General features: G+C 35.4%; 1 protein-coding gene across 1 annotated transcript in view; it reads right to left on the bottom strand.

The window, feature by feature from the left end:
• SP2353 (EGF like, fibronectin type III and laminin G domains protein pikachurin) overlaps positions 1-27,027 on the bottom strand; it is a 165,410-nt gene that overhangs the window by 103,247 nt on the left and 35,136 nt on the right. The window contains exons 2-3 of the mRNA XM_081972229.1: positions 20,773-20,889; positions 12,134-12,298 (exon numbers count right to left, since the gene is read on the bottom strand). Coding sequence (XP_081828355.1) covers positions 12,134-12,298; positions 20,773-20,889 — 282 coding nt within the window. The remainder of the gene's footprint in view (positions 1-12,133; positions 12,299-20,772; positions 20,890-27,027) is intronic.

The following is a 27,027-nucleotide window of genomic DNA, read 5'->3' as shown; positions in this document are numbered from 1 at the left end:
TCAGCACATTCTCTTTGCAGGAATTGGGCACTATTGTTTGGTAAACAAAGCGTTTTCCGTCTGGACTTTCCCATTTGCGAGTAATTAAGTCATCTCGCAGTCGAAGCGAATTCCACTGCAACCAGTAACCCCGTACTGTTGGTCCATATCTGGAAATCTGTTGCCAATCCGGTTTCAAATCCTTCTCCAACCATCTTCTGATTACTTTCAAATCAGAGTCTGAGTGCTGTCCTTTTATTATGTCTTCCTTAGAAACGCTGCTCTTCATTCTTTTTGTAGCCTCTTTATCTGTCACCTTCGTAATTTGACCAATCCTCCATCCATTATAAATTTGTCCTTTCCGGTGCCTTAAGTCACTATCAAAAGCTTGACGATCCTCTACATATCGTGATAATTGTCCTTCTGAGTTCTTCATTTCCTGCTCCCGGTTACGCCAGTTCTGCGGTGTCGGTAAACGAGACAGCTGTCTGCACTTCCAGCGGTAATGTCCTTTACGTCCACAATTATAACACGTAATGTTTCTTTTAACAGAGGAGTTCCGGTGATTTGTTCTAATGTCCTGATTTCGCGGGCACTGTGGGTTTGGAGAACAAGACCGTTGTCTGCAATTCCTTCTATAGTGTCCTTTGCGTCCACATCGATAACATTCCACTCTAGTGATCGGACGTGATGGTTCTAACTGTGTGGACTGACCATTTCCTAATGCTGCCATTTGTTGCACTAATTGTCCGAACATTGATTTAATTTCATCTATTAATGTAGCAACATGATCGGCCGGCGGTACTCTTTCCTCTTGAATAGTCTCTGGCTGAAAGTCATTGCACGCAGCTTCAACTTCCAGCGCTCGAACCAGTAATTCGTTGTTGTTGCTCCCTTTGAACATCTTCAGCCATTTCTTTACCTCCAGATCTCGAATCCCATCTACAAAATACTGTGCCACAAGTTCTTCTTGGATTTCATCCGGGACGGCTGGGTAAGCCAGATGCACAAGGCGACGAATTTCGGTTTCAAACTCTTCTTCTAGATTTTCACCAGTTTTCTGCTGTCTTGCCATTAATTGCGTTCGATACAGTCCTTTCTTATGTTGATCCCCATAACGACGTTCTAATGCAGCTACTAATGCTTCATAGTTGCTTCGTTGGGCGATAGGCACCGTCTGTAACAGCTCCAATGCAGGTCCTCGTAATGCCACTATTAGTGCTACAGCCATTTCCTCGTTACTCCATCCATTTGCATTTGCAGCGGCCTCAAATTGGAGTTGGTACATTGCCCATGAAGTTTGACCGTCGTATGTGGGAGGCTTGATCTTGTTGAGCCCGTTTCCGGTGATCACTGTAGAGCTGGCTCCTCTGCTGTCAATTTTCCGCTCTAAGTCGCGTAACTTTATCTCGACATCATTCTGAATTTTATTAATGTCCTCCCGAACATCATTTAATTTTACCTGAACGTCATACTCCATCTTTTTGAGACTATGGGTTACATACTCTTGGATGTCTGTCTTGATCCCCGCTAGAACGTCCAATATTTCTACGTTACGCTTTTCTTGCCGCTCTCTGTCTTCTTGTCGAATTCTTTCTTCTTGTTGTCGAATCCTTTCTTGTTCTTTCTTGTCTTGTTGTCGAATCCTTTCTTGTTCTTCCTTGTCTTGTTGTTGAATCCTTTCTTGTTCTTCTTTGTCTCGTTGTCGAATCTCTTCTTGTTTTTCAAGCATTGCCATAATAGCTGCAAGTTGGGCCTCTGTAATTGCACTTTGACGTCTTGTTATTGGCATAAAATAAATTTAACACACCACTGTTCCGAAAATCTCTAGTCCGGTTCTGAACACAAGTCTCTAACCCGAAGTTTAGTTCAAATTCACGTCGCACTAAAGTCTGATCGCACTTCTGACACCAATTGTTACAGTTTTCTCGTGGGTTTACACAAAGTCAATTTTACTCGACAAAAAATAAATTTATTTACACCTCAAAACACTCTGTACAATAATTAACTCAGCTACCAAAAACACTACTACAATTCCACAACTATTTGGATTCTTATAATCCACTACTCTTCACCGTCGAAACCGCTTCTTTTATATTCGGTAAACCACGTTCTAGAACCACCAAAAACGCTTCGCGATTTGCGTCGAACATCGAAGATGCTTCTCGGTGTATCGCTTTCTAGCGGTGGCCTACTTTAACACGCGCCCGGCCAGATATTGCGGCGCATCGGATCCATCCCGAATCGAGTGCTCGTTCAGAAGTATCGAGCATAGTAGGCCCAAACCGTAACAATATTGTCACAAAATTTGGCTAAGAAAGGTTTTGTGGTGTGAAACGCCCTCTACATTTTACAAGGAAAATGACGTTACGCTTTTCTTGCCGCTCTCTGTCTTCTTGTCGAATTCTTTCTTCTTGTTGTCGAATCCTTTCTTGTTCTTCCTTGTTTTGTTTTCGAATCCTTTCTTGTTCTTCTTTGTCTCGTTGTCGAATCTTTTCTTGTTCTTCCTTGTTTTGTTGTCGAATCCTTTCTTGTTCTTCCTTGTTTTGTTTTCGAATCCTTTCTTGTTCTTCTTTGTCTCGTTGTCGAATCTTTTCTTGTTCTTCCTTGTTTTGTTTTCGAATCCTTCCTTGTTCTTCAAGCATTGCTTTAATAGCTGCAAGTTGGGCCTCCATGTTTGCACTTTGACGTCTTGTTATTGGCATAAAATAAATTTAACACACCACTGTTCCGAAAATCTGTAGTCCGGTTCTGAACACAAGTCTTTAACCCGAAGTTTAGTTCAAATTCACGTCGCACTAAAGTCTGATCGCACTTCTGACACCAATTGTTACGATTTTCCCGTGGGTTCACACAAAGTCAATTTAACTCAACAATTAATAAATTTATTTACACTTCGTACAATAATTAACTCAACTACTAAAAAAAACACTACTACAATTCCACAATTATTCCACTATTTAAGCTTAACCGCGTTCCCAAATTCACTACTACACTACTACACTACTCTCGCGGTCGACACCGCTTCTTTTATATTCACAAACCACGTTCTAGAATGACCGCGAAACGCTTCGCGATTTGCTTCGAATATTAACGATTCTTCCAGGTGCGGCGCTTCCTAACTGTGGCCTACTTTAATACGCGCCCGGCCAGATATTGCGGCGCATCGGTTTCATCGAGTATCGAGCATAGTAGGCCTAAACCGTAACAATAAAATTTACAGCAGTTATGTAAATTCTCTACAATATTATGCTTTAGTTTAAGGATGTTTTTGGATAATCAAACTACTTACTGTACCTAATGCATAAATTAATAATACTTTAAATATTGAAAATAATTTCCATAACTTTCACAGAGTTAGTAATAATATGTTTGAGCAAAACAGTATATACGATATATTTAATTTGTATGTTTTGTCTATTTTATACTACAAACCACTTTAATGAACAAGTTGTGGTAGTTTTTGGACCCCACCAAAGATTTCTGCAAGATAATTTTGATTCAAGTTTTTCTATGAAAAATGACAAGCAAAAAGGATGAAAGCTGTACTTGCAATATGTGAAAGATAAATCCCTATTGGAACACCAATTCGAAGCGTTGCCAATCGGCTTAAACTCCATGTAGTTTTGTAAATTTACTGCGAATTGAAATTCAGTAGGGTTTTCCTCTGGCTGACGGAAAATATTGAAAAAACGTGTTCCCCGTTTGATTGGCAACTTTATAAGCTTTTATTCGTTGCTAGTTTATATTGCAATTTATGAGGAAATTGCATCAACCTGAAATAATAGCTGCATAAATTGAAAACATGGTCCGGTGGTTCTTTGAAGGATTTTAATTTAGGATAGTTACCGACAAACACTATTGAGAGGAAAACAAACAACCAGCTGATAAATTCGGTTTTAACGTAATGGGGGGTTGCAGACTATGCTCCAACATAAAGCGGGAAATTGGGCCTAATTTATTACGATTTCCAAACTGCCCCCGTAATGGATGTCTTGGAATGTTCGTCTAAGAAAAGCAATCTTAAATAATGAAATTCCGCCGACTCAGATATGAATCTTTCTAGTTTTATAAATAAATACCTACGACTGTCTGGCAATATTAGTATGTATAAGAAGGTTTTAAGACAGTTTTTTCCATTTTTTTCTCAACAATGTGAATTTACATTAGTGGGTTTTACATCTGAAATAAGCCTGAAAGTTAGCAACAATGCGATTAAATACTAACCACAATAAGCTTTAACATGGCCATAGTCGAAACAAAATGCTCTAAAATATATAGGAAACAATTAAATTATTTCATCAGGAAGCTATCGGTTATTCAATTTAATGCAACCATGTGATATTTATTTTATGTATGTTGCAAATAAATTCGACTGGGTTTTATTATTGAAACTTGCAATTTTACAAACTAATGCGGCTGGGCGTTTGTCAAAAATAAAATAAAATTCAATAAACGAATAAATTATAATATTTGGAGGATTAACCAAAACTGTTATTTACATGAATAAATTCGTATTTTTCTACCTGTTTGACTGTTAATTTAGTTAGAGTTAGAGAGCAATTATATATAAAAAAATAGTTATTTATGTATTAAGCGCAAAAAGTATGATTTTTATGCTCTGAGAATGACGTTTGCTGCGCGACACAAAGTGGAGCGCAGCAATCATTCGAGAAATCGTCATCGAAAAATGCATCATTATTGAATGTTTGTAGAAAAAATATTTTTTATGTTTCATCTATACGTTATGAATACATAATACCTTGGAAACGATGTAGGTTATAGTGTTCATAACAACCTGAGGGCATTATAGGCGGGCGTTATCATAAAGCCAGCTTATAACGCCCTGAAACCGTTTTTAATATTAGCAATGGCAGTTTTATTGTTTCATGCCATAAAAACTACGTATTTCCTACCTTAGGATGCTCTTGACTTTTTAGGTAATAAACTTTCTTTAACTTTTGCTGCATTTTCTTTTATATTTTCTGAAATTTCGTCCAACTTTTGCCATTTTCAAATGTATGCACCACAGGCGTTAGGGAGAGTATAATGTCCATCAGGCCGAAACCTGTCCCTCTAACGCCCTTGGTACAAAAATAGCTAGTATTTGCTAAAAATATTGTTACGGTTTGGGCCTACTATGCTCGATACTCGATGAAACCGATGCGCCGCAATATCAGGCCGGGCGCGTGTTAAAGTAGGCCACAGTTAGGAAGCGCCACACCTGGAAGAATCGCTGATATTCGAAGCAAATCGCGAAGCGTTTCGCGGTCATTCTAGAACGTGGTTTGTGAATATAAAAGAAGCGGTGTCGACCGCGAGAGTAGAGTGTAGTAGTGAATTTGGGAACGCGGTAAAGTTTAAATAGTGGAATTGTAGTAGTGTTTTTAGTAGCTGAATTAGTTATTGTACGGAGTGTTTTGAAGTGTTAATAAATTTATTAATTGTTGAGGTAAATTGACTTTGTGAAAACCCACGGAAAAATCGTAACAATATGTTATATTTGCTGTGCTTTTGTCATCAAGCAAGTCGATTTTATAAAAAAATGTTGTATGCAACACATGCAAAAAGTAGGTTTTTGCATTTACGTATTGTTAAACAACTTTCACTTCAACGTTCAAAAAAGATGTACTTTTTGCACCTGTTGCATAAATAACTATTTTATTTCACTTTTGTTCGGTTGAAAAAATTGAATAGTGACTTAAATTGCTTTTAAAAGTTCAGCTATCAGCTCTACACATAGAACACAGTGTCCACGATAAGGAGAGTCACTATGGGGATTTTGAAAACGGTTAGAGATACAGATTTTGTTAAATGAGAAGAAAAGTTGCATAACCATCGCCTTAATAAAATGCCCTTTAAAAAACATAAAAGTTTTTTTCGGTTTTTGAGATATTTTGCTAAAAGTTAATTTTTTAGAATAATTTATATTGGGTTATTCCATAAAAAAAAGTGAAGCAGAAAGGAACAAGGATGATAACCCGGCGACACGTGTTTTTGCTTGTTAGCTTCATCAGGCATATAACTCCATCTGTATGAAAGGAGGTGTCAGATATTTAGTTAAATTTCGACTTCAAACTCAGAATTTAGTTAAATTCCGACTTCAAACTCGAAATTTACTTTAATTTCGACTTCCAACTCGGAATTTACATTGTCATATTGCAAAAGCTCTTCGAACCAAATTAGACAAAATTTTTCAATTTGGCAACATTGCAAACACACTTAAAAGAAATTAGTCGAACTTGTCAGTTTGGTCACATTGCAAACACTCCAAACACTCTTCAAACCAAATTTGTAGAACTTGTTAGTTTGAAGATTTCAAGGACACTTTTGAACCAAATTAGCAAACATTGCAAACACATTTCGATTAAACTGGAAAAAATTGTCAGTTTGGCATCATTGCAAACACTCTTTGATCTAAATTAGTAGAATTTGTTAATTTAGCAACAGTGCAAACACAAAGAAATTAGTTGAACTTGCCAATTCCGTCAGATTGGAAACACTCTTCAAACCAAAATTGTAGAATTGGTCAGTTTGATAACATTGCATCATATACTCTTCAAGCCAAATTAGTCAGTTTGGCATCATTGCAAACATTCTTTGATAGAATTTGTTAATTTAGCAACATTGCAAAACCATTTTGAACCAAATCAATAGAATTTGTCAGTTTGACAACATTGCAACTAATTTCCGAGCTTGAAAAAAAAAAGAAAAATAACGTCTGTGGCCCTTCTATGCCTTCGTACCATCTAGATAACCTGAACAATTTATTGACAGGAAATTTTTAATTTAAAAAAAAAATAATTTTTAGATCCGTAATAGGACATTTTTTTATAAAAGCAAAAAACAGAGTAACACGCATTTAAACCGTAAAGTGGTAAACGTCATTGAATTTGGAATAAAAAGGCCATTCAGAATTTGATATTAAAAAACAATGACGGTATTTAAAAAAATATAGGTTGGTGATAGTTCCATAAAGACGAAACGTGGGAAACAAAGTGTCATTAGTTTTGGTTTAGGTCCGTCCAATATTAACGTCAAAAAAAAAAAAACAGTTAATAGTAATTAAGATACCAAGGGCATTATACTTCGACCGTGGGCTGTAATGCCTGTGGTGTCTTCAATGTTTAATGTCCTACTTTCATTCTGTAGATATGTATTTAAAAATGGTCAGAGGGCATTATAAAAAATATTGCCTCACCTGAGGGCATTATAAAAATAATGCCCTCACCTGAGGCCATTATGAAAAATAACGCCCTAGCATTATTTCATTATTTCTTAGATAATTGATCTTAATAGGTGTCTATTATTGATGAAATAATAATAGCCCTGTCGGACATTAATAAAAAAATATCATCAAAATATTTCAAAAACCAAAAAAGAAATTACTACGTTTTCTAAATGTCGTTTTATTAAAGCCGTGATTACTTCTTCTTTAAATTATTGTTACGGTTTGGGCCTACTATGCTCGATACTCGATGAAACCGATGCGCCGCAATATCTGGCCGGGCGCGTATTAAAGTAGGCCACAGTTAGGAAGCGCCACACCTGGAAGATTCGAAGCAAATCGCGAAGCGTTTCGCGGTCATTCTAGAACGTGGTTTGTGAATATAAAAGAAGCGGCGTCGCCGAGAGGTTATTAGAGTGTAGTAGTGAATTTGGGAACGCGGTAAAGTTTAAATAGCGGAGTAATTGTGGAATTGTAGTAGTGTTTTTAGTAGCTGTGTTAATTATTGTACGGAGTGTTTTGAAGTGTAAATAAAGTTATTAATTGTTGAGTTAAACTGACTTTGTGTGAACCCACGGGAAAATCGTAACAATTGGTGTCAGAAGTGCGATCAGATTTTAGTGCGACGTGAATTGGAACTAAACTTCGGGTTAGAGACTTGTGTTCAGAACCGGACTAGATTGTTCGGAACAGTGGTGTGTTAAATTTATTTTATGCCAATAACAAGACGTCAAAGTGCAAACATGGAGGCCCAATTTGCAGCTATTATGGCAATGCTTAAACAAGACAAAGAAGAACAACAACAAGACAAGGAAAAACAAGAAAGGATTCGACAACAAGACAAGGAAGAACAAGAAAGGATTCGACAAGAACAAGAAAGGATTCGACAACAAGAGAAGGAAGAACAAGAAAGGATTCGACAACAACAAGAAAGAATGCTACAACAAGATATAGAAATGCGTCAAGAAGATAGAGAGCGGCAAGAAAAACGTAACGTAGAAATATTGAACGTTCTAGCACGGAACAAGACAGAAATCCAAGAGTATGTATCCGATAGTCTCAAAAAGATGGAGTGTGATGTTCAGGTAAAATTAGACGATGTTCGGGAGGACATTAATAAAATTCAGGTTGATGTTCGGGAGGACATTAATAAAATTCAGATTGATGTTCGGGACATTCATAAAAATCAGAATGATGTTGAGATAAAGCTACGCGACTTAGAGCAGAAAATTGACAGCAGAGGAGTCAGCTCTACAGTGTTCACCGGAAACGGGCTCAACAAGATCAAGCCTCCCACATACGACGGTCAAACTTCATGGGCAATGTACCAACTCCAATTTGAGGCCGCTGCAAATGCAAATGGATGGAGTAACGAGGAAATGGCTGTAGCACTAATAGTGGCATTACGAGGACCTGCATTGGAGCTGTTACAGACGGTGCCTATCACCCAACGAAGCAACTATGAAGCATTAGTAGCTGCATTAGAACGTCGTTATGGGGATCAACATAAGAAAGGACTGTATCGAACGCAATTAATGGCAAGACAGCAGAAAACTGGTGAAAATCTAGAAGAGTTTGAAACCGAAATTCGTCGCCTTGTGCATCTGGCTTACCCAGCCGTCCCGGATGAAATCCAAGAAGAACTTGTGGCACAGTATTTTGTAGATGGGATTCGAGATCCGGAGGTAAAGAAATGGCTGAAGATGTTCAAAGGGAGCAACAACAGCGAATTACTGATTCGAGCGCTGGAAATTGAAGCTGCGTGCAATGATTTAAAGCCAGAGCCTATTCAAGAGGAAAGAGTACCGCCAGCCGATCATGTTGCTACATTAATAGATGAAATTAAAGCAATGGTAGGCCAATTAGTGCAACAAATGGCAGCATCAGGAAATAGTCAGTCCACACAATTAGAACGATCACGTCCGATCACGAGAGTGGAGTGTTATCGATGCGGACGTACGGGACACATTAGAAGGAATTGCAGACAGCGGTCTTGTTCTCCAAACCCACAGTGTCGACGAAACCAGGACATCAGAACAAATCACCGGAACTCCTCTGCTAAAAGAAACATTACATGTTATAATTGTGGACGTAAAGGACATTACCAATGGAATTGCAGGCAGCAGTCTCGTTTACCGACCCCGCAGAACTGGCGTAACCAGGAGCAGGAAATGAAGAATCCGGAAAGACATTTACCGCGATATGTAGAGGATCGTCAAGTTTTGGATAGTGACTTAAGGTACCGGAAAGGACAAATTCATAATGGTTGGAGGATTGGTCAAATCGCGATGGTGACAGATAAAGAGGCTACAAAAAGAATCAAGAGCAGCGTTTCTAAGGAGGACATAATAAAAGGACAGCGCTCAGACTCTGATTTGAAAGTAATCAGAAGATGGTTGGAGAAGGATTTGAAACCGGATTGGCAACAGATTTCCAGATATGGACCAACAGTAAGGGGTTACTGGTTGCAGTGGAATTCGCTTCGACTGCGAGATGACTTAATTACTCGCAAATGGGAAAGTCCAGACGGAAAACGCTTTGTTTACCAAACAATAGTGCCCAATTCCTGCAAAGAGAATGTGCTGCGGGAACTACATGACAGTCGCGGAGGAGGACACTTTGGAGTAAATCAGACTTTGGCTAGAATAAGAGATCGATTTTACTGGATTAACTTCAGAAAGGACGTTGAGGAATGGTGTAAACGGTGTGACCAGTGTTCGTTACAGAAGGGATCCATCACAATTCGGGAACTTGAGAGGGAGAAGATGAAACCAAACAACGACCGTATGAAGATGACACTGGACCACAGACCAACTGGTGGCAATTATAAGGAAGGTGATGCTGTGTGGATGTTTCAACCCAGGAGGAGCAAAGGATTAAATCAAAGATGGCAACGACACTGGGAGGGACCTTACAATGTGGTAAAAAGGTTAAATGACGTCGCGTACAGAGTCCAACGCAGCCCCAAAGACAAGATGAAAATTGTCCATCTGGACAGACTCAAGAAATACCAGGGATTAGATGAAGCGGATCGGGACGATCAGCTTTAAGAGGGGGGCAGTGTTACGGTTTGGGCCTACTATGCTCGATACTCGATGAAACCGATGCGCCGCAATATCTGGCCGGGCGCGTATTAAAGTAGGCCACAGTTAGGAAGCGCAACACCTGGAAGATTCGAAGCAAATCGCGAAGCGTTTCGCGGTCATTCTAGATCGTGGTTTGTGAATATAAAAGAAGCGGCGTCGCCGAGAGGTTAGTAGAGTGTAGTAGTGAATTTGGGAACGCGGTAAAGTTTAAATAGCGGAGTAATTGTGGAATTGTAGTAGTGTTTTTAGTAGCTGTGTTAATTATTGTACGGAGTGTTTTGAAGTGTAAATAAAGTTATTAATTGTTGAGTTAAACTGACTTTGTGTGAACCCACGGGAAAATCGTAACATTATGTTTGGTAATCAAAAATCAACGAATCAGTCTTCTATCAGGACTTCTCGGCACTTACCCAACTTAAACATTTGAACAGATCTTTTGCTCTTTTTTTCTGACCATAATAGAGTTTAATTATTTTTTAAAATATGTTTGGCTTTTTGAATCAATCACTCAGCCTTCTGGCAGAATTTCTGGGTACTTAGCTAGCACAATCATTTCAACGATGATAGAAGTTTCTTTAAAATATGTTTGGCGTTTAAAAGTAATCAGCCTTCTTTCAACATTTTTGGGAAATTAGCCAGTTCAATCATATCAACAATTTCTTCTGCTCTTCTTTTCGAACGCCGTGAGGGCTTAGTTCTTAACTCTTCTAATTTTTAATTTAATTGAACTAAATTAAGGTACCAATAATTTATAAATACTTTAGAATTATCAAACATATCCTTGAAATTTGACTTTGGCATTCCCTTGTGTATTAAACTATAACAACTAATATTTTTCACTTTATCATCTCCAAATATCTGCTTTAATTTAATGAAACTATATTTTATTAATGATTTTTTATAATATGGATTTCTGTTCGTGGCAGAGTGTTTGTAAATAAAGACTGCACATCCACCGCTTGGCAAATTCGCTGATTAAAAAGATTAGAAAATTCAAAAACGTTACATTTTCATGAATGTACCTAATAACAGGACGTTACTATTAAGTTAAAACTATTAGTATACAGGGTTTTTCAATGAAAAGTAGCCTCCCTGAATATCTTCCAAAATAATTTCTCTGTTAAAAAATGCTAAGACACGTCAACAAAGATTACAAGGGGGACATCTTTTTACGTAGGATTTGTATTTCTGCCATCAGCCCCTTTGCCGCCATAGTCACCCCCACTAAGTTTTCAAATGGCACCATACCCTTTGTGGCACATCGTTGGAAAGGGTATTTCATAAGGAATTAATTGCACTATTTTATTTGTACATTTGCTTTGAATTGAGACCAAAAAAAATAAAAAATACGTTTTGTGTTTATTTTTTGTTAACTGCAGAAATAATAGCAAATAGCGGTTATCATTTAATTAATGGCTCAAAATAACCTCCGTTAACTTCCATACAATAATACAAGCGACTTTGGAAGAGTTTGCGAACATTTGTGAGGACTTGCGGTGTCAGTTGTCGGCATTCATGTATTATTCTCTGCCTAAGGTCTGCAATATTGGCCGGCTGTATTGCATACACTTTATATTTTTACCACCACTAATATTAGTTATTTGAAATGTTGAAGATTTTTTGGACACAAAAGACGTGACCTTTTTACAGAATTAACGTTAGTAAAAATCGTGCACGTCATACTAAAATTCATCAAAGTCGCAGGGTCGAATTTACTCACGTCAACGTATTTTTATTAGAACTAGACATGCACGTTTGTCCATTGCAAATGCCATGCATAAACGAAATACCTATTTTTCACTCGCGTCACTACCGAAAAGACATCGATTATTCATCTTACCTGAAGCTGACGCGCTAAAATTCGAGTAGCTCTGCGGGATTGCATTTGACTCTTCGCTGGCATTGGGAAACGATATTTCGACAGCATCCAACTCCGCATCCTTTTCGTAAATCAAATCCAACTTTAGGTCTTCCACTGACTGCGTTGATGCGGAAGAATTTAGTTCTGAAATGAAATAAATCAGTTCTACAATGTTTTTGTATCCAGTACGCACATGATCAAAAGATGATTAGTAGTAGTTATTTTACTGGTTTTGGTACTGTAACATTTTTTTGATCCAAAGATATCGATTTGACGTGAATATTATTATAAAAAACGTCACTACTATTGATGAATAAAAAGTTTTTAGAGAAAATATATTAGTTGGAAAACGTACCATAAAATGCCTGAAACACAATTTTTAACTTTGTTTAGACTAAAATGGTAAACATATCAAAAGTATCCGCCCGTAGCCCTTATGCCGGAAGGTTTTAAAAGTCTTATTTTTAGGTTTTTTGTTTAGTTTTTTGTATGTGTTTTACCGACATCACTCTATATAAAATAAAAGCTGATAAATTTGCTACAAGTTTCACTCAGTCAAGTTTATCGATATCTCTCTTTTGTAGTTTTCAAGATATTCAATCTTAAACGTCTGCAATTTTGAAAAAAAAATTTGTTTCACATGTTTGCTCTTTTTGACCAGATAACTCCAACGACGCAAGTCTCATTTGTCGGTTTTTTTCTTATATCTCGAAAACTATACGTCCTAAACTATAATCCTTTTGAAAATGAAGAAAAAATAGAAATGCAATAAAACGCCATTTATTCAGTCAGTAGTAATCAATGTTGCCAGGTCTACTGTTAAAACGGTATATTCACCGTTTTTATGGTTCTTCTACCGTTTTCCTGTTTTTATTTTTGTATTCATTCTACCATTTTTAACAAGCAGTTGAAACTTTGACACGGCTTTTCTTTCTGATTATACTAAATTTTGTAATGTTTTGTCAGGTTGTTGGATAGGAAATTTAATGAAGATTCGAAAAATGTCCTTAAAACAGTCTTTTTCTTATTTCAAGTGGGTTTTACCAGAGATTTTGTCCTTGACTGTCTTTCAAACTGTGTTTCTGTCAGTTCAAACTTTGACACCGTTTTTCTCGCTGACTGTACCAAATCTCGTAGTTTTTTTATGTCATTGGATAGGAAATTTAATAAGAATTCCGAAAATGTGCTTAAAACAGTCTTTTTCTTTTGGGTTTTACCAGAGATTTTGTCTTTGACTGTCGTTTCAAACTGTGTTTCTGTCAGTTCAAACTTTGACACCGCTTTTCTCGCTGACTGTACCAAATCTCGCAGTTTTTTTATGTCATTGGATAGGAAATTTAATAAGAATTCCGAAGACTACTTTACAAACTACATAAACTTGATACACCAAAATACTTACTTTACACAATCAGAAATTTACTAGAAAATAGACAACTGCACGTTCGAATAGACAACACACTTTCCTTTCCTTTCAGTCCTGAACAAGGACTACCCCAAGGATCACCCCTCTCACCTTTACTTTACAACCTATACTGCCATGACATATACAATCACAACAAGCAGGACAAAAATCAATTTGACAAAACCGCATACATATTACAATACGCAGACAACACTGCACTTATAGTACACGACAAAACTACTTCAAAAGCAGCGTCAAAACTACAATCACTTACTGACGATACTATGACATGGTTCTACAGATGGAGACTGACCCCCAACGCAACTAAAAACCAACTTTTACTACCAAACCATAGGATCAAAGACGACTCCCCAAACATAACCGCGGACGGCCACATAACTGAACCCAAACATGACGTAAAATACTTAGGCGTAATACTGGACCAAAAACTAAAATTTACAAAACACTTAAAAAATGCAAGAACTGAAACTATTAAACGGACAAAACACTTTAGATCACTGACATACAAAAACAAAGGTATTAGCACGAAAACCGCCACACAAATATACAAATCCATCTGTAGACCAGTTCTAGACTACGGACACTTACTTAGAGCAAACGCTACTGACAAAACTAAAAGATATACTCAGACTACGGAACAGATTGCTCTAAGACTAATAACCAAAATAAGACACCCAGAAAACCCACTACACAACCCATCCAACCAACTTCTCTACGAACGTACAAACATGACCAAAATAACAGACAGACTTATACAACTACAGAACAAATGGAAGAATAATCCAAACAACTGGACAATAATAAACCCACTGTGCATAACAAGACCAACCAGACAATCCCGTTACCTCTTTCCCACTGCCACCCTACTAGAGCACTTTAACTAAGACTACTTTTTTTTTTGTAAATAAATTGTAAATAATTAGAATAAGTTAACATGTATGATAAAACAATAAAAAAAATCCCACTGTAAACATAGGCAGAAAGACCAAGTGGTCGATAGCCTTTTTTCTGTTGAAAATAAAGATTATTTATATATATATATATAAGAATTCCGAAAATGTGCTTAAAACTGTCTTTTTCTTATTTCAAGTGGGTTTTACCAGAGATTTTGTCCTTGACTGTCCTTTCAAATTGTGTTTCTGTCAGTTCAAACTTTGACACCGTTTTTTCGCTGACTGTGCCAAATATCGTAGTTTTTTTTATGTCATTGGATAGGAAATTTAATCAGAATTCCGAAAATGTGCTTAAAACAGTCTTTTTCTTGTAGGTTTTACTAGCGATTTTGTCCTTGACTGTCCTTTCAAACTGTGTTTTTGTCAGTTCAAACTTTGACACCGTTTTTCTCCGTGACTGTACCAAATCTCGTAGTTTTTTTATGTTATTGGATAGGAAATTTAATAAGAATTCCAAAAATGTGCTTAAAACAGTCTTTTTCTTGTGGGTTTTACTAGCGATTTTGTCCTTGACTGTCCTTTCAAACATGTTTCTGGCAATTCAAATTTTGACACGCTTTTATTTTTGACTGTACTAAATTTTGTAGGTTATTGTATAGGAAAGGATTTCAAAAAAGTGCTCAGAACTGTCATTTTGGCACTTCAAATGGGTTTTACAGGCAATTTTATCCTTGACTGCTTTTTCAAATCGTGTTTGAAGTCAAGATTTGGCAGTTCAGACTTTAACACCGCTTTTCTACCTGACTGTACCAAATTTTGTAGCGTTTTTTCGGGTTATTGAATAGGAAATCTAATAACGATTCCAAAAATATGCTTAAAACAGATTGTCATTTTCTGTGGGTCACATGACCCATAAATTATTCTCTAAAACCAAATTGGTCTAGAATGTGCAAGAATTAAAGTTTAACACAGTTATCGAAATGAGACGTGTTTCTTAGATTTAAGACAGTTATTTTAACGATTATCACGTGACCGTTTAGCTAAATAGTGTACTAAAACCACGTGATAATTGTCACTAACGTCAAACTGTGCTAAAAAGTGGAAAAATTAAGGTTTAGAAAAGTTTTCTTGTAGTATTTGATATAAAACGTGTTTCTTTTTATGACAAATCTTTTGACTGTTATTGTCACGTGACTGCCTAGCTAAATTATCTTCTAAAACCACGTGATATCTGTCACGAATGTCAAAACTTTTTTTTTCAAGTATATGGTTTTACAGCAAATTGGCATTATTTTTTAATGTAGATGATTAAAATTTGTATAATCTGTATAATAATATAAATTTAGTTTTTCTTATGTAAATTGTTTATTTTTTGATATATCGTTATCTACCATTTTTTGACTGATTAATCTACCGCTATTAAATACTTTGACTTGACAACACTGTGTGTAACCAGTAAATTGACCTTAAAACAAACTTTACCATCAAAAATGAAAAAAATGTCAATTAAAATGCAATGAAACCAAATTTCAGTAAGTATTTTCGAAATCTGGGAAATAAGAATTTTTTTTTAAAAAATAACTTTGACCCCCTGTATTTTTGTTTTTGTTTTTATCTATACAAAAAAAAAAAGAAAAAAAAAATGTATAATGTATATTTTGTATATATCTGCTATAGTCGCAGATATCCGCCATTAAATTATTTACCATTACTTATGGAACATCCTGTATAAATGATATAGTAAAAATACCCCTCTGTATGTCTCCAAATGAGTGTTAGTGAAAATAATGACAGAATAAAAAAACAGCGGCCCAGTAGATGCAAAAAATTCTGCGAAACGTCGGCTATGCTGTTGAAGTTTGATTCAGAGTACAACAGATCCAGCTCCTAAAAAAACACTACCAACTAATAATATTATAGCAGTATTATAATTAACAATTTAATAAAAAGTTGATCACAATTTGAAACAACAAAATAACAATACAAAAATAATGAAAGTTGCATACAAACATAGCAATAAATTATTTAAATCCTCTGACTACTCTTGATTGATAAAAATCATTAAAATATGGTTTGGTTTTTGGAACATTTGCAACATAATATTTATTGAAAATTAATTACCAATGAGCAGATAGACAGGTTAATTAACTTACAATTACATTTTCGAATTATAGTGCAAATGTCAGAGCAATTAATTTTGCTCGTGGTGTTTGCCGTAAATTCGAGTTGTATTTTATATTTCATAATAATTGTGTGGGTTTTCAAATTTGTATTTAATCAAAAAAGCAACAGTTTTTGTTGATATTATTTAGTAGATTAGTTATTTGTTATCGCTTGTGGCTAATCAACATGCCAAATTTCATATATTTTTTTTTGTTTAGGAATCAAAATTGAAAACCTGTTTTTTGGAGCACATATTGGGACTTGCTAACTCCACTAGGGGGCACTTTTCAACCAGTATTTATATGACACTTTGGCGTCTTTTTTGTATGCACTTTCCATCCCTTAAGTATTAATATTACCTTAAGTAGTAATATTAGTTATAACCAATTTGGACCACCAATTCGATGATTTACCACACTCGCCTTCAGCTCGTGTTGCAAAACTCATCTTCGAGAGTAATAGCTATCATTACATGCTCGTTGAATAATAATACTATTCCTGTACAAACCTATTGCAGTACAAGTTGTTTTATGCATGGCTGAAATTACATTGCAATTATAAACATTTTTGACATGAATTTTTGTAATAGGCCAAAGTACACAAATCTCGCTGACAAACAACCGGGAGCAATTAGAGCTGTATATCTTATTCATGGTTCTCATAGCCTAGGCAATTTGTCACTTGGAATTAAATATGGGCTAACTCGTTTCCATGGCGGTCCTACGCTAGTTAAAATTGCGACGAAATTTAATCAACAACTCATAGCGGCCATTAAGCGCTCGGAGCGCTGATGGAAATCTTTTTACGTTTATGCAAGGCCAGGCCGAAACTTTGAAAATTGCAGCCCTGATTCGAAATCTGGATAACTTCCGATCGCGTCTGCATATTTTCGTATTGACGGTCTTTCTAGTAAAATTTACTACAGAAATTCGAGATGGAAAATTGGAATTCAAAACACGACTTTTGCATATAATTTTAACAGTGTCATGCAATGTTTTTGTTTCTAAGCACATCCCTAAAATTGTAGGGCCGTACTATTTCTATATTTATCGAATGACAGCAATAAACAAAAAACGTGCTCTGTCTACGAGAGTAACTAAATATAAAATGACCATTATACTTCCACAAATTGTGACAATAATAATACCTAATGCATTTTACGGATTTAGATGATAATGTGGAGAAAATGCCTCGTTTCTTAATTTGTATAATAACAACTAAGATAACATTTTGGTCCATTTTTGCTTCAAACTATCTTCAGTTCTAAAGCCAAACCCATTAAGATAGCTGCTTATTTCAAGCGAATTTGAACCATAATGATATTTGTTGTTTTTGCTGTAATTAGAGTTTTTTGAAACCTGAAAGAAATAAAATAGAAAGTTAATTTAAACCTTCTGAAAGTGACTTTTACAACAATCTGCAGATGCCTCAAAAACGTGAAAATTCTCTTTGGAAATGTGCCTAGTCTGACGTAACCATCTGATTAAAAAAAGTGCTTTAAGATCACGTGAAGAAGAGTGAAAGTTTTAATTCTTCAAAGGATTGAATACTCAAAATCCTACTTAAAAAAAGTTAAATAGTCAAATCAACACCCTAGCTTCCTTAGAGCGGGTTTTTGACAGTTGTGACATAATCATCGAATTAAATAGTATCTTATTACCACATGACAACTGTCAAAATGTAACTCGTAGGATATAGAGCTAAAAATTGAACGATTTTATTACTTCTGAAATGCGAAAAAAAGAATTTTATAGGTTATGACATATGCATTATATCAAAAAGCACCTCGGAGTCACGTGAGAGCTGTCCGTTACGTCACGACTGTCAAAGTGAGTCTTATTTAGAACGTAGAGCTGTTAAAGTAACAATGTATTGTTTTTTTATTTCTTATGAAAATATTTACTATTTAGCTCTGTGAGAGGAAGGCTTTTTGACAGTTTTGATGTAACCATCAAATTAAAGAAGTGCTTTAAGATTACGTGATAACTGTCAGCAACGTTACAACTTTCAAAATTTGCTTTAGTAGGATAGTGAAAGTTTTAATTACTCAAATAGCGTCACAAAGGCTCAAATTGATTTTATAGCCTCATGGGAGGAGATTTAGATAGATCATCGGATTATGAATGTCTTAGTGTCACATGGTAACTGTCAAAATTTACCTCCTTTAGGTCGTAGAGCTATAGAAATAAAGGATAAGGATTTTTACTTCTGAAATTGAAAATTTTCTTCTGAATTCATGGAAAATGTTGTTGACAGTTGTGACGTATGTATTACGTCAAAGAGTATTTTGTTCAGCTGTATTTTAGCCAGTTACGTCATAACTGTCAAAGTCAGTCTCATTCAGAACGTAGAGCTGTCAAAGTAAAGATTTTAAGTTTTTTAAGTCTTAAGAAAAAAAATACTTTTTAAGCCCTCCCGTAAAGAGATTTTTGACAGTTTTGACGTGAAAAAGCACGTGATCACTGTAAGCGACGTTACAGCTTTCAAAAGTAGAAAAGTAAAGATTTACTCAAACAATGTCAGAAAGACTCAAATCAACTTTATAGCTTCATAGAAGGGGGTTTTTGACAGTTGTGACGTAATCATCGAATTCAATAGTACCTATCTTATTTCCACATGACAACTGTCCAAATTTAACCCGTAGGACGTAAAGCTTTAAAAATGAAGGATTTAATGACTTCTGAAATTCGAAAAAAAAAATTATTTTATAGGTTTATTAAAAGATTTTTTGACATGTTATGAATTGACTGTTAGCAACGTTACAATTTTCAAAATTTGCTTCAGTAGAATAGTGAAAGTTTTAATTAGGGTCAGTACTTTCAGTTCAGAATAACTTTATTCTAAGGATAATATCTATGGAAACCGTGAAATCAGACGCTGCTATTGGTCAATTCCGTCATTTCTATAGAAATTATCCTAAGAATAAATTTATTCAGAGGTGAAAGTACCGGCCCTTACTCAAATAGCGTCACAAAGACTCAAATTGATTTTATAGCTTTATGGAAGGGGCTCTATGGGGGTTCTTTTAATAGCTTTATGGACGAATTAAAAAATGTTTTAGTGTCACATGATAACTTTCAAAATGTACCTCGTTTAAGACGTAGAGCTATAAAATAACGGATTTAATTACTTCTTAAATGCAAAGGTATAAACGAATTTTATAGCGTCATGGAAGAAGTTGTTGACAGTTGTGACGTATGCATTATATCAAAAAGTGTCTTGGGGTCACGGAGAAATCTGTTAGTTATATCACAACTGTCAAAGTAAGAGTGTCATTCATAAAGTAGAACGGTGAAAGTAAAAATTTTAATTTTTTTAACTATTAAGAAAACAAATTTCTTTATAGCTTTATGAGAGGGCTTTTTGACAGTTTTGACGTAACCATCAGATTAGAAAATTGTTTTAGGAACATGTGATCACTGTCATCAACTTTCAAAATTTGTTTCTGCATGAGAGTGAAGGTTTTAAATACTCAAAAAGTCTCAAGGACGTGTATTTGTCAAATAAAAATTAAAAATTATTTTATGTTTTAAGAGAAAAATTTGCTTTATAGCTTTATGGGAGGGCTTTTCGACAGTTTTACGTTACTATCTGATAAAAAAAAGTGCTTTAAGATCACGTGATCACTGTCAGCTACACGTTACAACTTTCAAAATTTGCTTCGGTAGAAGAGTGAAGGTTTTAATTACTCAAAAAGTGTTATATACTCAAATTATAGCTTCATAGTAAGGGGTTTTTGACAGTTGTGACGTAATCATCGAATTAAATAGTATCTTATTACCACATGACTTCTGTCAAAATTTAATTCGTTTAGGGCGTAAAGCTATAAAAGTGAAGGATTTAATTACTTCTGAAATGCAAACGGAACAACAAATTTTATAGCTTTATAAAAAGAGTTTTGGACAGTTGTGAGGTATGTATTATACTAAAAAATATCTTGGGATCACGTGAGCTAGCTACAATTTTTTCTGCACTTGTTAGGAAACTAACTAACTTCCTATTCGGGTGCGTTAAAGTGACTTTTCCGCACTCACTTTACTTTTCAAAATATGGAGCATATGCATATACAACTGCAGTCTCGTGCTAGAAAGGTACGACTTTCCGCATTTGTTAGGTAATTAACTATTTAGGAAACCCACCTGCACAACTATATCCATCAGCCCTCAGGATAAAACCGTCCCTGCAGTCGCATTCGTACATTCCGTCATGAAGTTCGAAACAGAGTTGCTCGCAGGGACTTCCATGACCGCACCGTCCTGAAATAAAATACAAAACTTGTGAAGCTTCAAAGTATCCCAAAAATTTGGTTTCTTATCAGTTCTCGAGCATGGCATAGTTAATTTGGTAAATTTGGTTCATGTACTATTGAAAAGTTTGACAGTAAAATTGCAATGTTTAAGCACAGTTTAGGAAACTCCTCTCGCTTAAGTCTCTCTGTATTTTAAAGTTGCCATCGAAAAATAAGGAGTTTTTAACAGCTTTCTGTAGTGCTAGACAACTTATCTACTTTAGGGAGTTTAACCCGGTCGGAGAGTTCAAGCAGTTTCTGCAAAGTTTGCAAGTTTCTCGTTGTGAAGTGTCCTCCTAATCTTCGACCTCTACTGCATATTTACTTTACGAAAATTGTTAAATGTCTTATCCAATATATGTTGGTTTGAGATAAATTTCCTCCTCTGGAGGATGTTTCTTATTGTAGTTGAGTTGTCGCAAGTTTGTAGAATGTAAGCGCAAAGTTTCTAGAAGTAATGAAATGCCGTTACTTAGTATCCGTTTCCGGGGGAATGAAAGTTTCCTTATCTAAGATTCTACTTTACATGGCAGAGGGGTATGTACGAGCGTGCAGCGTTACAAAACAAAATTAAGTTACTTGTGCAGAGGGAACTTTTGCTAAACAAGAAACAGGTTTCCTCTGTGTTCGTTTAAACCTGACGAGGAAACGGAACCTTGCAGATTCTCCCCGATACTTCCTATAAGCCTTTTACAAAGCTGATTAAATCCTGCGGACTCGTTTTGCTATTCAAGTCATGCACTAGGCTTCCGCAAATCCTAGCTCATTACGATAAGCAGTAATTAACTTCTTCATTTTATATGCCACGATCTTTTGTGGATTCGTTAGAGTATCAAGGTAAAAAAGCAGGGCAATGTAGAAAAATGATTGTTCCTTTTGCAAAATTTCTTGGTTAGAGTCTATTTAACCAATGAGTTCTAAAATACGGAATTTCTGACTGTTTGACACAATCTTTATTTCATTTCATTAGACATTGGCTATTGTCAGCTTAACGGATCAATCAACAAGCGAGCAGAGCTTTTTTGACGTTGCAATGACGTAATTTGACAGTTTCGGTCTTCAAAACATTTTTAATTTATACATATCAGGAAAGGTTTTTTTCGTGGTTTTTGTGCTTTGTCATGTGAGACAAGGTTTATTCTAGGAATGGGTGCAGAAAGACGTCAAAATATATAATACAGTGTGGTCAAAAAATCAGTTCTAAAAAAGGACAGAAAGTCTAGTTTTTCAAACGGAACACATTCTTATAATTCTGTCTGATTCTCTGTTCAAAATTTGTATTACGCTACTTATTTTAAAAAATAACTTCTTAAATTGATACATTGAACCACCCTGTAACTATCAAAATAACCGAATTAATGAAAGTTAAAGTAGTAATTGTCAAATTTAATCAAAACTGTCTTTATTGTCACACACAACACTTTGTATAGACTTTTATACGTCAATGGATAGAAAATAAAATAGGTTTTCAAAAAATATGGCCGCCTGTGTTGATAGGTTGCTTCGTTTGGCCGCCGGAGGGCTCCAAAGCTAATGTTTTCCTTGACTGTTACCGCTCTAATATTTTTAAAGGATTTTCATTAAATCGGGCAGATACGGCCCAGATATTTGGCACAAACCTAGCACAATGATTGCCAAATCTAGAGTAGAAGCAAAACTGTAGAAATACAATCATTAAGATCGATTTTCGCTTGCACTAACTGGCCAACATAACGCAAAACCCATTAGGATAGTGGCGGTGTTTCAGGCAAATTTGACCCTTACGAAAATTGTCATTTGCAAAAACAGTTTTACAAAAAAATTTCCAAGCATTACGTCGTGGTAGACTTAGTAAGTCACGTGATAGCGATTTCCTAATTTTCTATAGTCAATTTAGCCTTTAACCAGTCAAAAAATTTTTGTGGTGCATCCTGTCACTAAACCGTAAATACCACACGTGTATTTGTAGCACTTTGTGTATACTTTTATATGTCGGTGAATGAAATGAGCCTCCCATTGACGTATAAAAATCGATTGGTTAGCCGTTGGCCCGCTAGAGGGCGTGGAGTATCTTTTTTTTTAATTCTCAAAATCTCGCTTAATTGCACCATCTTTGGTAAATTTTTATACGTCAATGGACAGCCAATGAAATGAACTTTCTAAAAATATCCCTATCCGGGTTGACAGGTTAGACGGTTTGGCTGCTAAAGTGCGTCAAATTTGACCAATTTTTTTATCATTTTTTTGGTGCATCCTTTTGTTTAATCCTCAAAAACTCGCCTAATTGCCCGCTTGATTTTGGTAAACTTTTATACGTCAATAGATAGCCAATGAAATGAGCTTTCTAAAAATACCCCACTGGGGTTAATAGGTTGGACGGTTCGGCCACTAGAGGGCATCAAATTTGATTCATTTTTTCATGACTTTTTTGGTGCATTTTTTTGTTCAATCGTCAATAACTAGCTTATTTGCTTCACTTTGTATAAGCTTTTATATGTCAATGGATAGCTAATGAAAAGAACTTTTTATTAACGTATAAAAGTTGATTGATTAGTTGTACGGTTTCGCTGCTAGAGACCGTTAACATTTTTGAAAGTAAAATTACAAAATTCATAATTCTTGTTTTCCAACGGATTTCATTAAAGTTATCAAACTTTATTTATGTTCATATTTCAATGGTAGATGTGAAGAAAAAAAATATTGTATGATAATTTTTTTTATAATTTAATTTAGACCTTTTCAATTTTATTAATAATATTAATTTATTATTTATTAGTTATTATTTATTATATCTTTGGTTTGAAAATTTCATATTTCATATAAAATCTTCTGTGAGTAAAGTTAAAAGCAAAGAAAGAACGGGTAAAAATAAATCCTGGTTCAAAATTTTAACGACAATTTCAACAATGAATATAATACCGTCCCAAATATATGTAGGTAAAACCGATTAAAAATTCAACAACCCCCTTGGCAGTATTTCATTTTTTTGCTACTGTAATTTAAACACGGCTCACCCTATTTTAAAACTAAAAACGAAACATTTTACCCTGCACAAACAAATGCGCTTCAGTATAATCTGCATTACACTTTTGCGTAGCCGTAAATTTTCCTTAATTTTTCATGGAAAACCGGCGCGTTAAGTTTCCTTTTGTTTGCCTGAAACTAGAAAATAACAAATGTCCCCACTCCGGTTTTTTTATCGAAACCGCCTTCACGATTATGCCAAAGTCGTGCGGAAAAACGTTAAATCAGTGAGTAAAAGCTACTTTTGTAAACGCTAGTTATAAATGGTACTAAGATGAGGGCGTGTGGATGCTGGCTTGACACTTTTTACTGCCCGGTCAAACTTTATCAATGTCGGATGTTTGATAAGGGTCGGACAGTGAGCGAAAATACGCTTTAAAGTGGCGTTAACGTCACTTATTGTAGAGCGAATTGTGGCAAAAATTCTTCAAATATCAAAACTGCAAACCATAATTTACATACAAACTCCAGTTTTTAATAACTGAAATGTAAATTTTGTGGAAATTCTGGTGTGACATGTTTAACTTCATCGTTACATTGCAATTATGCCGTCCTTTAGTAAAGTTCTGTATACGGGGAAATGAACAGTTTTACTCTGAGAGTAATGTGGAAACGATCGCAAAATGTTAAATTCTGGATCATTAAGCTAACGAAGCTGGTCAGTAAATTCTGTTCCACGTTATGTCAGCATACAGGATCACCATGTAATTTGGTTAAACAATTATTGACGACCGGGAAGCTTTGAATGCAACGTCAATCTCCATTATTAGTCCGTTCAAAAGGCCTCTTTATCACTTCGCGTGCTGTCCATGAGCTGCTAATGTACCGCCCCCCTTACCCTTTCTGACCCCTATCTACTCAACAAAATGGAATTCTGACGTTTCATCATGGAAATAAAACACGTGGAGGCCTATTCACCGAGAAATACATATTCAAATCATCCATTCTTCCTTGTGAATGCCCGTTTACGGATTTGCTCCGAAAAGGCCTCAGTTATATGAAATTTAATCAGTTAGGAACAACGGGCAAAGTGCTGAATGGTGTTATTGTTAATAGTTATTTAAGCTCGTTATATATTTAGCTAGGTTGGTAAATGTTTGTGTAGCTGAAAATTCGATGCAGCTCGTTTTAGAAGTTTATAGACAATGGAGCCAGTTTAGTTTAGTCGCGTTAATACTATTAACAGATATTTGCACCTAAGAGCTTTTGTACGGGTTTGTCAGGGATTGATTTACGAAATTGTTAGGTTTATTGAAAGTATTTGGTTTATGTTTAATTATATTCAAATGACTGTAAGATCGGGCTTATTGTGATTTTATGTGTTTTTTACGTCAAGTGCAAATTTTCTCACTAGCAAAGGTATACACATAACAAGTCTTCTATGTCTAAACAATTCTCGTGTGTTTGTATATTTTTTTTTAGTAATAAATGGTACTATATTTTGATATCTATTATCCTCCTGCACCTTAAAAATGTTATATTTACTTCTCTTATTATTTCATCTCCTTCCTCGATAAATTCTTCTACAGCCCTCTGTGACAAAAATGTCTCAATTTGTTTATCTTTTGGTTTCTCAATTTTTTGCTAATTAAAACAGCAAATGGTATAAATTTTGTCAGTTCTGGGATTATTATGCGATTTAATCTGACTTTTACATCTGCATAGGCATTCCAGTGGTAATTATAACACACTTTATCTCTTTATCTGTACACTGCACAGTAGGAGTTGCTAAACTCATTCAACAGTAGTTCTTCCGTGGCTTATAATTCTATAAGGAGTTTTGAACACTGTTTTTTGTTTGATGTAGAAGATTTTGTAAATTTAATGCAATCAAATAAACTTTTAGAATCGTTAATCACAACAAAAATGTGCTTGTATTTTTCATACTAGCTAGAGCAAGTAAATAATGTACATGCCAACTTGTGGATTAGTGGTAGCAACTTTTTTTACTTTTACTTTTACTAATCTTTTACTTACTTTTAATTTTTACGAGATGTTATCCACGATATGTGGATCTTCGTGCGGAAATCACAATTGTGTCCCTGCTGGTCGTTTGTGATATCCATGTTTGTGTGTCTATTCCAGGTTACACCCGTATATGTTTCACCATGTGTATGTCAGTTGGTTTTTGAACCTGTTTTCATACAGACGGACTTACATGCCTGATGAAGCCAAAAAGCAGAAACACGTGTCGCCGGGTTATCATCCTTGTTTCTTTCTGCTTTATTTTTTTGCGGAATTACCCAAAAAACATTTTCCTCTCATTATTATTTTAAGTAATATGCTGTCGCATTTGTTTTCACCCTTCTTGAAGCGAGCAGAGCGAATGTGACCGTCAAATTACGTCACATTTGCTCTGCTCGCTGTGTCACATTGGTTTTGTTACTTTTCTAGGATGTTTCGTTGTTTTGTACCTCTATGCGAACGAATTTGACAGTTTCCAGGTTTAGGATCGACATAACTGTAACTGACGGTCAAATGTCATAACTGTCAAAATTCTTTTTGGTTTGGTACTGTTTATACTGATTTTAGTGGATTTTATTACTGTTTTGTGCTTTTACAGCTTTATGGAGAGGATTTTGACGGTTTTCATATTTAAAAATAGACTAAAATAAAGTCAGAAACATATAACCAAATGTTATAAATGCGAAAAATATACTGATACAGGTATTAATGCATTCAACCAAAGTCAAACTATCTTTGTTACTTTTCAAGGATGTTCTGTTGTTTTGTACCTCCATGGAATTGAATTTGACAGTTTTCAGATTTAGAACAGAACCAAAATTCCTTTCATAAACTATTAAAATACGTTTTTTCGTCTTGAAGTGCCTTCTCCATTCAATGAAGATCGGCAACAAGTCTGGCAAAATCGTCTCTGTCTTGGGCTCTTCTTTTTAGGCAGTTTGAATCTAAGTCGGTCCAATCCATTATGTTTTTCAGCAAAGAGCACTGTCTACGTCTGGGACCACGTTTTCCCTCAATCTTTCCCTCCATAATCAGTTGTAAGAATCTGTACTTGTCCTGTCTCATGACATGGCCAAGGTAAGCGTCTTTCGCTTTTTTATGGTCTCGAGAATTGTTCGATCTTTGTTCATTCTATGTA

The sequence above is a fragment of the Ips typographus genome, linkage group LG2, assembly GCF_016097725.1.
Source record: "Ips typographus isolate SLU linkage group LG2, UJ_Ityp_2.0, whole genome shotgun sequence".
NCBI classification, from domain to species: domain Eukaryota; kingdom Metazoa; phylum Arthropoda; class Insecta; order Coleoptera; family Curculionidae; genus Ips; species Ips typographus.
The sequence above is the reverse complement of the archived record's forward strand: the minus strand, read 5'-3'. Positions and strand labels throughout refer to the sequence as shown.